The sequence below is a fragment of the Muntiacus reevesi genome, chromosome 1 (assembly GCF_963930625.1).
Source record: "Muntiacus reevesi chromosome 1, mMunRee1.1, whole genome shotgun sequence".
Classification (NCBI taxonomy): domain Eukaryota; kingdom Metazoa; phylum Chordata; class Mammalia; order Artiodactyla; family Cervidae; genus Muntiacus; species Muntiacus reevesi.
Genome location: NC_089249.1, coordinates 95833315 through 95847141, shown reverse-complemented (window position 1 = coordinate 95847141; position 13827 = coordinate 95833315). Strand labels below are relative to the sequence as shown.

Sequence of the window (13827 nt, the reverse complement as noted above, 5' to 3'; positions counted from 1 at the left end):
GATGGAGGAGAAGGCAGAATTTGGGAAGGAATTTGGCTGCAGGGATGGTGAGGACTGGGAGGAGCTGGACAAACAGCATTAATACAGCTGGACTTGGGGGACAAAGGGCTCCCACAAGGTGGAGAATAGGAAGAAGAATGAGCTGCTAATACATTAGGTCCTTTCCCCCACAGGTTTCCTGCAAACCTGGTGGTAGGATTCTCTGCCACTCGGGAGTAGGGGAGCTGGTTGGGTGGGGTATCTGCAGTCCCCAAAATAGCCCAACATACATTCTTTATAGGCTACAAGCTGAATCAACAGAGTGTAAAGGGGACCAAGGCCCAGGACACAGCAATAATGGGAAACATTGAGTGTAACTAGAGCCAGGCACTTTCTGTTAGTTCATTTCTCCTAACAATTTATAAAGTAGGGTCTCACACTCATTTTATAGAGGAAATAGAAGAAGCACAGAGAAGTTAACAGTATTCCCAAGGGCAGTCAGGAAGTAGGTGGAGTCTGGAATTGAACCCAGGCATTCTGGCTACAGAGCCTGAGCTTTTGACCAACAAGTACACAAATAAATGTGGGAATGGGAGCCAGAATTGCAGGGCACACCCTGCCCAGCTACGCCTGCCTGAGTGAGAAAACAGACGACCTAGAATAAGAATGCGGGGAAGGGCTTCAGCTAAAAGAGAATCCGGGAACTATAATAATAGCTATCTGTCTTTTATTGGGCACTGGCTTTTTGCCCAGCATCGTGCAAAGGTGCTTAACGTTTAATTCTCACAGTAACCTCTTTGAGTGAGGGAGGTACTGCGATTACCCCATCACTTTACTGGTGAGGAAGCTGACGCACAGAAGTTGCCCAAGACGCTGCTGGGCGGATGCTGAGTGGCTGCTGCCCACGTGGCGCCCGGGAGAGGAAAAATGGCGGGGGCGGGGCCGTTCGGCGGGGGCGGGGCGGGGGCGGGGCCACGGACCTGGCGGGGCCTGGGGCTGCGGAGGAGAGCGCCGTCGCTGGGGAGGTTTTGGTGGGGTCGCACCTGTTGCGTGACTCCCCCACGTTCCAGCTACCGGAATCCGACCCCGAATACACTGAAAGTGTGGCGAGAAGTCCAGACGAGTTCCGGGTCCCGCTCTCTGGGGAGCACGTGGCCTGCCCGCCTCCCGAGTGCCGGGCTGGGGGTCGGGGCTCCGGGGTCTACAAGGCCAGTGCAGCGGCCCAGGTCGGCAGGGGGCCAGCCTCCAACCAGCCAGCAATTTTGAAAGACTGTCTTACTTCTCCCATCTCAGTGCCAGGGCCGGGGCCCTTGGAGCCACTTGGCAGGGTCTGCACCCCGGCCCTCCTCCCCTCCCTCGTGACCGGGTTTCCAGGCGGTGCAGACCCTGACGGACAGACTCCCCCGTTCCCCCCAGGGCTCGGGCAGCATGGCCTCAGGTGAGTGTGTGCGTGTGAAGGGGGGCAGGGTCTCTGGGACAGAGAAGTGCAGTGCCTTCAGACCTAGGGAAGGCGGCCGGCTCCTGGGGAGCGGCCAGGAGAGCAGAGCCTGAGTGTGGAAAGACAGAAGGAAACGTCAGAAACCACTGGGGTCTCTTTCCCAGACCCCAGAGAAAGCCCCTGATTCCTGGCCTCCCTGTCTTCTAAGAGGGCAGCTTCTGTGGACAGTGGAATTTTCCCAAGACAGGCTCCTCCCTACTGGAGTGGGATTCTCAATTCTACCCCATCCAGAACTGAGCCACCTGGGGCCGGGGGTTCAGATAAGGAAAAATGGGGATTCTGCCCCAGAGGGGCTGTGTTTTCACGGAGTCCGCTGACCCTGAGAGAAATGTGTTCTGAGCTTGGGGTACCTGAGCTGGATCCCTCTCTCTATTATTATTTTTTTTCTCCCAGGCTGGCTGGACCAGTTAGCCTGGACTTTGACTATCTTGCTTCAGAGCCCTGGCTCATAGCGGGGTTAGTAGGGTGCTTGGGGCTGGCCCATCCCCATTCTGTTTCCTCACCTCCACCCCCTCAGGCCCAGTTACCATCAGTCGAGTCACTCCTGGGATTGAGGAGAGGATGGGAGGGATAAGGGGCAGGGATGGAGGCCCCCCCTTCCTGAGGTTGCCTAGACAACATCAGAAATCGTGGCCAGGGCCTCTTCCGCCTGCGGGGCCTCTGCTTCCTGCATCAGTCACTCCCGCTGGGGGCGGGGCGGAGGAAGGGGTTGGATGTGGCAGAGCCAGGCCCAGCTGGTGCGGCTCAGACTACCCCCGCGGGCTCCGCGGCGGCCTGAGCCATGGCATCTTTTTCATCTGGCCCCGGCAATCCCAAGGCCAAATATCCCTTTAAGAAGCGGGCCAGCCTCCAGGCTTCCTTTGCATTACCAGGTGAGTGTATGCCTCCTGTCCTCAGTCTGGCCCTGCTCCCCACCCTCACCTCTCACCCAGGCCACTGGTCCCCTAAGGAGAGGGACTTCTATACCTTCTCGGCAGTGATGCCCCTTGTCCTCTTCCCAGGGACAGCTGGCTTGGGAGGCGGTTTGGGGACGGAGGTGGGGTGCAGGGTGACTGGTTTCTGTGTCAGGGATGCGGTCCTCTGTAACGAGGAGTGGGTGTGGGTGTGGGTGCAGCAAGAGTGTATTTGCACACGTGTCCGTGTGTGGCTGTGCTAAGATTGTTTGCATGTGGAGTGTGTGTGGAGTGGGGGATGTGTGGGACTGACTGGTTTGCAGACTGGCCACACTGCTGGCGACTGTGTGGTTACCAGGCAGACTCGGGCTGTCCTCCTGAGGTTAGTTTCTCTTTCCAGGATCCCAGATCTCGAACCCTCTTACTGGGCGTCTGACAGTAGGGCACACTTACTGCTGTGGGCATCCAGGGGCAGAAGTCTCAGCTGTATCTATTGTTTGCAGTTTGTTCATTTCTGGTCTGTCTTGTGAGCTTCCTCGGAAGTGTGGGGTGCCCTTGGGCCGGGCCAGTGTTGGGGCTCAGGCTGGGGCTGCTGCCCACCTGCGTGTGCTACTGCGCCCTTTGGTTCAGCTCCTCGGCCAGTGGACATCTCTGCACCATTTGGAGCTGGCAGCATGGTGCAGCTGTGCCCATCTTCCTGAGGGCTCCACTGCCCAGATCTGTGTTTGCTGAGGGAATCGACCTGCTGTCTGCTGGTCTCAGGCCTGTGGCTAAGGGAAGCCCACCCCTACTTTGATGAGCAGGTCAAGCCAGTGTTCCCCGTCCCCCCAGCAGCTGTCTGTACTCGTAGCCTGATTTTTCTTTTGCCTACCTTCTGTTTTTCTTATGCTCCTGAAGATGCTGGCCTGAGTTCTGTATTGGCCCGAGGGGCTCTGTCCTCTGTGCCCAGGTCTGTGCCCCCACAGCATGTGTCCCCTGAGGCTAGATTTGTCCACATTCGGGTGGTCGCATGGTGGGAGCAGCCGATACGTGTAGGTCAAAGCCTTGAGTAGTCTCTGCCTACCGGGGCAGCCTTGGCAGTGAGTGAGGGTCTCTGGTCAAGTGGGTAGACAGGTTGGCAAGAATCTTGGAGTTAATGGGAATGGCTAGGGCATAGCCCCCTCTGACTTTTGGCCACCTCTCCCACGCTGCGCGTGCATGTGTGTGTGTGTGTGTGGTGTGTGTGTGTGTGGTGCTGTGGCACAGACCCTGGGAGAAAGTGACCAGCAGGCAGCTGGTCCTCAGGGAGTGTGGTGGTTACTGCCTGTCTGTCACCTCTAGGGAGCCCTGGCAGTCCTTTGTGGTGGCCCAAAAGGCTGAGGGGATGGTGCCGCTTGCTAGGACCTGTCTGGGCCACCCCAGCGTTTCTGAGGAGGCCCTGGGTCACCCTGCTAGGAGAGGTGGTTGAGATCAGGGCCTCAGTGTCCGTTCTGCTGACTTGACACAGACCAGTCCTGGGGGTCTGTGGCCGGCCTCTCTGGAGGGGTTAGAAAAGGGAAGGATTGTGTAGGATCAGGGTTCTTGGGCGGAATGCAAGAACCTTAGGCTGTGCCTTAAACTCTTGAGGGCCGAGCTAGTGCCCATCTTGCCTTCTTTTTTCGGCTCTGCTCTCTTCCAAGTCAGAGATAGTGCCCCCACCCCACCCATTCTGTTCCCTCCACGCCCTCAGTCCTCTGTGCCTTGGTCTGGGCTGGGACCCGAAGCTCCACCCACCCCCAGTGGGTGGGACTGCGTGAGGGAAGTGTTTGGAGGGTCCCAGGAGTTCCTAATCACAGATGGTGGGGCTTTCCAGAATGCTTGCAGAGCCGTATCTCTGTGTGCCTTATGCTAGCTGTGGCTAGGCAGGGCAGGACCCCTTATCACCCCATGGTAGGCAGACTTGACGCCTCCGGATGGTCGAGACTCGCCAGTAATTGGGAACAGAGTCAAACTTAAGTCCTCCAAATTCTAGTCCTGTGTCTGAACCTCTCCTCCCAGGCATTTTGTTCCCGACAATAGACTTGGAGAAGAGTTGGAGTTCTAGGGGGCTGTGAACTGGTCTCTGGGGCAGCAGAGAAGTTCCATAAACTGGTTGCTCCCTGGACTGAGTGTCTACCCCGGCTGCCAGCCAGCATGTCTCCCCTGCAGAGGCCCCGTCTCTCCCATGGGACCCCATAGTCAGGGGCCCAGAGGACAGTGGTGAGCAAAACAAGGCCACTGGGCAGAGGGAGTTGACCTAGGGGTGTTGGGGTGTGGAGCCCAGGAGGGCTGCTGCCCCCTCCTGTCCTTTGGTAAGCCAGGCCCTGCATGCTGTCCCCTAGGGCACTGCATTTTAAGGGGCTTGTCCCTTCTCTGCCAGCCGCCCTGCCCATATCAGCCTGCTCTGCTTCTCTCCCTTAGGGGCCCCACTTTGGGCTGGGCCCTGGCACTGTAGAGGTTAAGGCCCTGTTCAGTTTGGGGGTTTCTGTTATCTCCCAGCTCTGCTACTCCTTCCCTTGATTTCTGTGCTCCCCTGAGCTTCCCCAGCCCCCTGCTTGCCAGCATCCCAGGGTCTCCCCTGCACACAGCTGCACTTGGTACAGCCCGTGCCGGCCCCTGAGCTGTCCTGGGGGACTGGCTGCAGCTCCACTCAGCAAACAGGCGGGCAAGGGGCACACGGCTGCTGGCCGGCGCTGCCTGACTCTGCAGGTAGGACCCAGGCACACAGCAGGGGGTGTGTGTGGGGGGGGTTGGCTAGATCCTAGATCTGGGACAGATACCCCCTCTTCTTTTTGTCCAGCTGTGGGACAGGACTCAGGTTTTTGGGAAGCAGCCTGGAGACTTCAAAGCGTGCCACCTGGGTAGAGCCTCCAGTCCATCCCTGAGCCACAGCGGGGAGGGAGAAGGAGGGTGCTGAAGGGGAGTACCCCAGAGCTGGCTGGAGAGCTTCCTGCTGGGGAGGGTGGGTTGGGGAGCCCAGGGAAGGTTCTTCGGGGTGGGCTGGGAGCTCAGGCAGCTTCTCTAGACTCTTCAGCTTCAAGGTCTTTAGTGCCAGCCTCCTGTGGAAGCTAAGGAATCCTTCCCTCTGTGGAGAGAGACTCTGGCTGCTGATCCTCCCTTCCCCAGGCCCTCCCCAGGGCCTCCGGCCCAGATCCCGGGGCCTCTGAGTGGCGCAGACTGTTTGTGGCAGCTCCCTTTGGAGGGGCAGCCAGCAGTGGGAGGGGCAGGCTGAGGCCAGGCCGCATCTTGGCAGCCCTGGGGTCCTGGGGAGAGGGCAGGCCTCCCGGGAGGAGGTCGGGGTCCTGCTCCCAACCAGGTCCCCCACTTCCTCTCCTCCTCTTCCCTCGGGGGCCGGTCCCCAGGCCAGAGCCGAGTGGCAGCTGTGGCTCCCCCAGGCTCTGTAGGTCTAGGTCAGCCTGCCCTCGAGAGGCCGTCTGCTCATCCAGAGGCAGGTCTGACCCTGGACTGTCTGCTGTGGAAGCTGTACGCTGGGCTTCGCTGCTGTGGATGAGCGCCTGGAGAGAGAGAATGAGAGTGTGCATGTGTGTACATGGACACGTGGGTGCTGCCTGTAGCAGGTACTCACTTGGAGGCTGTCTCACGGCCTGATGGAGTGGCCCCGAGTCCAGGATTCAGATTTTTATTCCTGGGGTGAATGAGTCCGTTTGTTGTAGGGGCGACTCTTAGCCCCACCCCCGAACCTGGAATGGGTGAGGGGTCCCCAGACTGCAGGTGAGGGGCGCAGGTAGGCTCACGCCGCAGCTTCTGAGCGGGGCTGGCCTCTCTCTGGGGCTGGCCTTGGGTAATGCTGAGCCCCAGGGCTTCCAGTATACCTCGGCCCTGCCCTCCACTCTTTGACCCCCGCATCACTGTCTCCACAGAGGCTCGGGGTGGGCTGGGGGCCCCTCCGCTACAGTCTGCCCGATCCCTGCCAGGCCCTGCCCCCTGCCTCAAGCACTTCCCGCTCGACCTGCGCACGTCCATGGATGGCAAATGCAAGGAGATCGCCGAGGTATCGCTTGGCACCACCCCCTGCGTTTCCCCCACCCACCCCTGTTGCTGCCTCCAAGCCTGGTCCCTGCTCCCTGCACCCCTCCACCTAAGCTGTCCCCTAACTTTATATTTGGCTGTGCCCTGATCCCTAGGTGGTCCCAGGTACCCCCAGCCCCTGTGCCCTCCTTGCATCCCTGGACCCTGATGGCTCGGCCACGCTGACCCCTCCTTCCCTCCCACCAGGAGCTGTTCAGCCGCTCCCTGGCTGAGAGTGAGCTCCGCAGCGCCCCTTACGAGTTCCCCGAGGAGAGCCCCATCGAGCAGCTGGAGGAGCGGAGGCAGCGCCTGGAGCGGCAGATCAGCCAGGATGTCAAGTAAGTCCCCAGCTGCAGAGCCAGGCGGCCACGGGGTGGGGGCTCGGCCAGGCCGCTGCAGGTGCGGGGGCACAGCCAGGCGGCAGCTAAAGGGTAGTGGGGAGTAGCAGTCTGCCCAGCATCCCTCTGTTTCCATCTGGACGCTTTCAGAGCCCCATCGTTGTTCTCTTCCAACCAGTCCTCCCTCTGGGCCACCCCCAGAGGTGGCGCAGAGTAGTGGTGTACCGAAGCCTAGGCTTTGGCGTCAGGCTGCTGGGCTCTGTCTGGTTCAGCCTTCTGCCCGCCAGCGTGTCCTGGAACATGTGGCTTAACTTCTGGGTGTGTTTTCTCATCTCTGATGTGGGGCGAGAGCAGCCCGTGTGGCCCAGGGTTCCTCAGCCCTGTGAGGGCCACACGTGACAACATGCGCACGGCACCTCGGACAGTGCAGGGGCCTGGCTAGGAGCACGGGCCTCATCGTGTGCCTGCCCTCTCCTCTCGCCTCCAGGCTGGAGCCGGACATCCTGCTTCGGGCCAAGCAAGATTTCCTGAAGACTGACAGTGACTCGGACTTCCAGTGAGGAGGGCGGAGGGACACGGGGGCTGCGGGGCTGGGGCCTGTCCCTCTGCTGCTTCCAGCCCCTCCCTTGTCCTCCCCACTCGCAGGCTCTACAAGGAGCAGGGTGAGGGGCAGGGTGACCGGGGCCTGTGGGAGCGCGACGTGGTGCTGGAGCGGGAGTTTCAGCGGGTGACCATCTCCGGCGAGGAGAAGTGTGGGGTGAGTGTCCCTGTCCTTGCAACCTGCTGGGCTCCCCCAGTCTGGGGCTATGGGGATAGAGGCTAGAGGGGCTGTTTCTCTTTCTGATAGCTGGAGAGGCAGAGGCTCTGATTGGGAGCTTGTCATCTTGTTGAGCATAGAATGGTCGAGTGTTTCTGGGGTGCAGGCCTCAGGAAGGAGGTGAGAGCGGGCTGGGTCTGGGACCGAGGAGAGCGAGTCCACATCTCTGTCTCTAGGTGCCCTTCACAGACCTGCTGGATGCGGCCAAGAGTGTGGTGCGGGCGCTGTTCATCCGGGAGAAGTACATGGCCCTGTCGCTGCAGAGCTTCTGCCCCACCACCCGCCGGTACCTGCAGCAGCTGGCCGAGAAGCCCCTGGAGACACGCACCTACGAGCAGGGCCCCGACACCCCCGTGTCCGCTGGTGGGACCCCCCATCCCTGTCCTGCTCCGTGTACCCTGGCATCCCACCACCCTGAGCTGGATGCCCAGGAACCTCAGCCTGCCTCCTTCTTCCCAGCCTCCTGGCGTGCAGGGCAGGGAGGCAGGGGCAGGAGCTGTCCTGCTGGGGCCTCTGGGCTGGGCAGCAGGTGTCCTGGAAGAGCCCTGGCCCTGACTCCATCCTCCTCACCCTTGCAGATGCCCCGGTGCACCCACCAGTGCTGGAGCAGCACCCCTATGAGCACTGTGAGCCGAGCACCATGCCAGGGGACCTGGGCTTGGGTCTGCGCATGGTGCGGGGCGTGGTTCACGTGTACACCCACAGGGAACCTGATGATCAGTAAGAGGGGGGTAGGGTGTGCTGGGGGCCGTGGAGGGGCAGAAACTAAGGGGGCTGGCTGTCATTGGCTCAGGAGGGCCCGCAGGGCCTCCAGGCTTGCTCTCCTCACTCAAGCTCCCCTCACACACCAGCTGCTCAGAGGTGGAGCTGCCGTATCCCGACCTGCAGGAATTTGTGGCAGACGTCAATGTGCTGATGGCTCTGATCATCAACGGCCCCATGTGAGTCCGCACCTGACCCAGACACTCGGCTCCTCTCCCAGCTCGGATTTTTCCAGTCTGGCCCCAGACACCTGTCACCCAGTCTCACCCTTTCACAGTCCCTGAGTCCTGGACTTCCCCCGTCTTCGGCTGCTGTCCCCTTGGCAACCCCATTCCCGCACCTCCGGCTCCCTCCCTTGGCTCTGCCGCCTAGGCCCTCCAGGGTGCCTCCCCGCATGCCTGAGCCCCTGCCTGGTTCTCCTTCTGCCCAGAAAGTCATTCTGTTACCGTCGGCTCCAGTATCTGAGCTCCAAGTTCCAGATGCACGTGCTGCTCAACGAAATGAAGGAGCTGGCCGCGCAGAAGAAGGTGCCACACCGAGATTTCTACAACATCCGCAAGGTGGGCCTTCCCCACGCAACTGACCCAGCACCCCTGCCCAACCTCCCCCTCCACGGCCTGCCCGCCTCCCCAGCATCCAGTTTGGAGAGTCCTCTCCCGTCCCACTGCCCTGGTCCCAGCAGTGCCCGTTCCACCACAGGTGGACACGCACATCCATGCCTCATCCTGCATGAACCAGAAGCATCTGCTGCGCTTCATCAAACGGGCGATGAAGCGGCACCTGGAGGAGATCGTGCACGTGGAGCAGGGTCGTGAGCAGACGCTACGGGAGGTCTTCGAGAGCATGAACCTCACGGCCTACGACCTGAGTGTGGACACGCTCGACGTGCACGCAGTCAGTCACGGTGTGGGGGCTGAGGGGCTGGGCTGGTGTGCGGGCTGGGGTTCAGCGGTGACCTGGGCTGGCCTTTCTCTCCCAGGACAGAAACACCTTCCATCGCTTTGACAAGTTCAATGCCAAATACAACCCTATTGGGGAGTCTGTCCTCCGAGAGATCTTCATCAAGACAGACAACAGGGTTTCTGGGAAGTACTTTGCTCACATCATCAAGGTGAGGAGGAGGGCAGCCCTCCCTGACTGAGTGAGAGACTGGGTGGCTGGGGGCTTGCGGGGTGGGTGAGAGGCATGAAGAGGTCTGATGGAGCGTGCCTCGTGTGCACGGGGACAGGGATGGGGAAGAAGCCTGAGGGTGACAGTTGCCCACTCATGCTGCTCAGGAGGTGATGTCTGACCTGGAGGAGAGCAAATACCAGAACGCAGAGCTGCGGCTTTCCATCTACGGGCGCTCAAGGGACGAGTGGGACAAGCTAGCGCGCTGGGCCGTCATGCACCGTGTACACTCCCCCAACGTGCGCTGGCTTGTGCAGGTGCCCCGCCTCTTGTGAGTGTCCCTGGGCGTGGGAGGGAACGTGGCGGGCAGAGGTCATGGGGCCGGGGCTGGCCTCCTGCCCTCTGGGGTGGCTGACCCTCCTCCATCCCAGCCGAGCCCTCGGAACAGGAGGGAGCCCTGGCTCCACTCACGGTCTCTCCAGCCCCTCTCACTCAGTATGGCTCAGAAGTGCTTCTGTGGTTCTGCCCTGACCCGCGCGCGCCCGTGTACCTACATCTCGCCCGCAGCGATGTGTACCGTACCAAGGGCCAGCTGGCCAACTTCCAGGAGATGCTGGAGAACATTTTCCTGCCCTTGTTCGAGGCCACCATCCACCCTGCCAGCCACCCGGAGCTGCATCTCTTCCTGGAGCATGTGAGGGGTGGCCCGGGTCTGGGTGTGGGGAGGGCACTGCCTCAGGCCCCGCTGTAGCCCTGGGCCTGACCCAGCGTCCTGGGCCAGGTGGACGGCTTTGACAGTGTGGATGATGAGTCCAAGCCCGAGAACCACGTCTTCAACCTGGAGAGCCCGCTCCCTGAGGCTTGGGTGGAGGAGGACAACCCGCCCTACGCCTACTACCTGTACTACACCTTCGCCAACATGGCCATGCTGAACCACCTCCGCAGGTGCCTGCCCTGGGCTCCGCAGGGGCCGCGTCTCTACCCGCCTGGCTGGCTCTCAGTCAGCAGGCCTTGCTCCGGGCCTGCCCTGGGGCCTGCTGGGGCCACCTGACCCACCTCTTACCCCCAGTCTTGGATCTGACGGTTGTTTCTCTGCCTCCGGGGCTCTGTAGTTCAACCCTCACAGCCAAGAACCTACCCCTGACCCCTGGTCCTCAGCCCACAGAGTCACTGGGTGGGGCTCAGGAGCCTGGGCGCACCAGGCTTGGGACCCAACGCTGTCTTCTGGCCCCCCAGACAGAGGGGCTTCCATACGTTCGTGCTGAGGCCACACTGCGGGGAGGCGGGGCCCATCCACCACCTGGTGTCGGCCTTCATGCTGGCTGAGAACATCTCACACGGGCTGCTTCTGCGCAAGGTCAGGCTCTGCTCTCCTGCCTCCCCCATCCCAGAGGCTCCCCTCCTCCCTGCCCGTCAGGCCTCTTCAGCAGCTGCTCCTCCTCCTCACGCACCCCCAGCTGGGACCCCAGCCTCCACACCGAGGCCCCAATTCAGAACCTGGCTGTAACCGACCCTCCGCAACTCCTGCCCAGCCTGGACTGCCCCCCAAGCTGCACTGTGGCCTGTACCCCCAGAACCAGGTGTCCTCCCCAACCTGACAGGCCCACTCTCCCTGTCGCCCACCCAGGCCCCGGTCCTGCAGTACCTGTATTACCTGGCCCAGGTTGGCATCGCCATGTCCCCGCTCAGCAACAACAGCCTCTTCCTCAGCTACCACCGGAACCCGCTGCCTGAGTACCTGTCCCGTGGCCTCATGGTCTCGCTGTCCACGGACGATCCCCTGCAGTTCCATTTCACCAAGGTCAGCGCCGGCAGGCAGCCAGGCAGGCGGGTGTCCTGGGGCACAAAGGCCCCCTGGGCTGCGGGGCCTCGGTGCTGGTGCTGGCCTCTGCTGGTGGAGTGCAGCGTGCCTTGTGGTCAGCCCCCAGGAGGGGGTGGGCAGCAGGCCCCGTGCACCTGCCTGAGGGAACCTGGCCCCTGCAGGAGCCGCTGATGGAGGAGTATAGCATCGCCACCCAGGTGTGGAAGCTCAGCTCCTGTGACATGTGCGAGCTGGCACGCAACAGCGTGCTCATGAGTGGCTTCTCCCACAAGGTACTGCGCCCCCTCCCCATTCCCTCTCCTCCCCTGCTCTGCATTTGGGAAGGCCCCGGGGGTGCCGGGCTTCCCCAGTGGCTCGGAGGTGGAGAATCTGCCTGTAATGTAGGAGACTCGGGTTCACTCCCTGGGTTGGGAAGATTACCTGGAGGAGCAAATGGCAACCCACTCCAGTATTCTTGCTTGGGAAATCCCATGGACAGAAGAGCCTGGTGAGCTCCAGTCCATGGGGTCACAAAGTCGGACATGTGACTAACACACACAGACACACAGGGCGGCTGGCCCCTGAGAGCGGGCCGCAGCCCTGCACCTTGCCCCTCCAGGTGAAGAGCCACTGGCTGGGACCCAACTATACGAAGGAGGGCCCCGAGGGCAACGACATCCGCCGTACCAACGTGCCGGACATCCGCGTGGGCTACCGCCACGAGACCCTGTGCCAGGAGCTGGCGCTCATCACGCAGGCCGTGCAGAGCGAGACGCTGGAGACCATCCCAGAGGAGGCGGGCATCACCATGAGCCCCGGGCCTCAGTGAGCCCGGCACCTTGCCCGAGTCCTGTCTGCTCACCCCTCCCGGCCTGTTACGGTCTCTGCATGTGTTGTTCCTTGTTCTGTCCTGCATGTTTCTACCTGTGTCTGTTCGTGCGCCGCCCCGGGGCGAGTGGGGCCGGTTTGCCCTCATCTTGGCTCACGTGGCATCTGAGGGCCCAGGCTCGAGGTCTGCCCCACCGGAAGCCCTGTCCCAGGATCCTCTGAAGCCTGACTGGTCCTTCAGACATCTGAGAGCTCGGGATGGTTGTGGGGGGCTGGCCCCTCTAGCCCTTGGGGTCCTGCTTGGGTAAATTCAAGCTTTGACTGGGGCTTGAATTTAGTGGCCGGGGAGGCAGTCAGGTGTGGCCTGTACACGTATGTTGTTGTGGGCATGGGCTGCCTGGGATCTGTGAGCTCCAGCGGCTCTGCGGCAGGTAGGGTCGGCTGAGTCCCAGCCTTGGCTGCCTGGACTCGGGCCCTGGAGGTGCTGGACCACCGCCTCTGCCAAGTCACTGCCCAGCAGTTTCCTCCGTCCTTTCTCTGGTCCGTGTGTTTCTCTGGTGTCAGCTTCCTGTGCTTCTGTGGGAGGGGGCAGCCGCCCTGTGCCGTGTCTGGGGCCCTTGTAGCGGGAGGGTCCTGGATCTGCCACCAGCCCTGAGGGTAGTAACCCCACTGTGGTCCCCAGAGTTTTGACCACACCTGGATCTCCCCTGGTCCCCTGTGTTGTGATCTGGACTGAGGCTTTTGCTGTGAAATGCAGTGTTTCATACAATCCCATCTTTCCTAGTGCATGAGAAATAAAGATTATTTAAGTAATGAGGCAGGTGGAGTCTCTGTTGGGAGAGGGAGAGCCTTGGTGGACGGTGGCTGAGGTCGGATCCAGGAGCATTGTGGATGGAGGGACAGCAAGTTCTGAGGGGAACGAATGGACTTGACTGTTTATGCATGTGGAAACTGACAGAGGAAGCGGGGTGGGAGGAGAGGCCCGCCAGGGACCCGACTGCTGCCCCTAGGCCCTCCCCCTCTAAAGTGGACACTTGGCTCCAGGTCTGGGGCACATCCATATCACATCATTTTGGGGAGTAGCATCCCCTTTCCACTTTCTCCATCCTCCTCCCTCCCAGCCTCCTGTAGATGTGGGGATATGCGCTTGCATGCAACCCTGAGGCCAGTGGTTCTGCAATCCCAGGAGCATCATGCTCTTCTGGGGAGCTTGTTTAAAATGCCATTTCCAGGTCCCGCCCTCAGAGACTCTGAGTCAGTAGGTGGGAGGCATAGTGCAGAAACCTGCATGTTCCCAGCAGATTCTCTTGCAAAGGATTGGAGCAAGCCTGTGCTTTTTGAATGCAGACTTAAGCAACTTGGCTTCAGTCCCATGGTTAACGCATGGTTTTTGGGAGCACCTCCTTGGGCACAGAGGTTGCTGGAATCTGTTGCTCATGTAAGGAGGAGAGTGGAATGTGCCCTGTGCTGTGCAGGTCTTGGATTGGTGATAGAGAAGCTGTTTCCTGCTGTTGCTGCTGAGTGGGGAGAAAGACGCGCTGTTCATTCTGTTCTGACTCAATTAGCCTTGGAACAGCATGAGCCTGTGTGACTGAGGGCCTGGTGAGGGAGCAGGAGGCTGGCTTCCTCTCCATCAGCCTGCCCTTCTCCAGCCCCAGCTCTCTTCCTGCGTCTGCACCTCTGGTCAGAGGCTCCCTGATGCCGCTGCCTCCTGAGGGCTATGGGCTCGCTCCTGGCCAAGACCCAGGGTTCTGTCTTCAGAAGGCATCTCTAGC

The 13827-nt window shown here is 61.0% G+C and overlaps 1 protein-coding gene across 3 annotated transcripts; it reads left to right on the top strand.

The window, feature by feature from the left end:
• Positions 1 to 973: 973 nt before the first annotated feature.
• On the top strand, positions 974 to 12865 carry AMPD2 (adenosine monophosphate deaminase 2). Of its 3 annotated transcripts, none has more exons than XM_065907351.1 (18): positions 974 to 1417; positions 6249 to 6379; positions 6604 to 6734; positions 7222 to 7290; positions 7380 to 7491; positions 7728 to 7914; positions 8130 to 8271; positions 8403 to 8492; positions 8744 to 8873; positions 9013 to 9207; positions 9293 to 9424; positions 9591 to 9754; positions 9991 to 10117; positions 10205 to 10368; positions 10660 to 10780; positions 11051 to 11224; positions 11407 to 11517; positions 11844 to 12865. In XM_065907351.1, the coding sequence occupies exons 1-18, from the start codon at positions 1408 to 1410 to the stop codon at positions 12051 to 12053; spliced, it is 2400 nt and encodes a 799-aa protein (XP_065763423.1). In that variant the 5' UTR covers positions 974 to 1407; the 3' UTR covers positions 12054 to 12865. The 3 variants fall into 3 exon arrangements, with proteins under 3 accessions (XP_065763423.1, XP_065763428.1, XP_065763416.1); XM_065907344.1 differs by lacking the exon at positions 974 to 1417 and adding an exon at positions 2165 to 2349; XM_065907356.1 differs by lacking the exons at positions 974 to 1417; positions 6249 to 6379 and adding an exon at positions 2087 to 2349.
• The last annotated feature ends 962 nt before the right edge of the window (positions 12866 to 13827 follow it).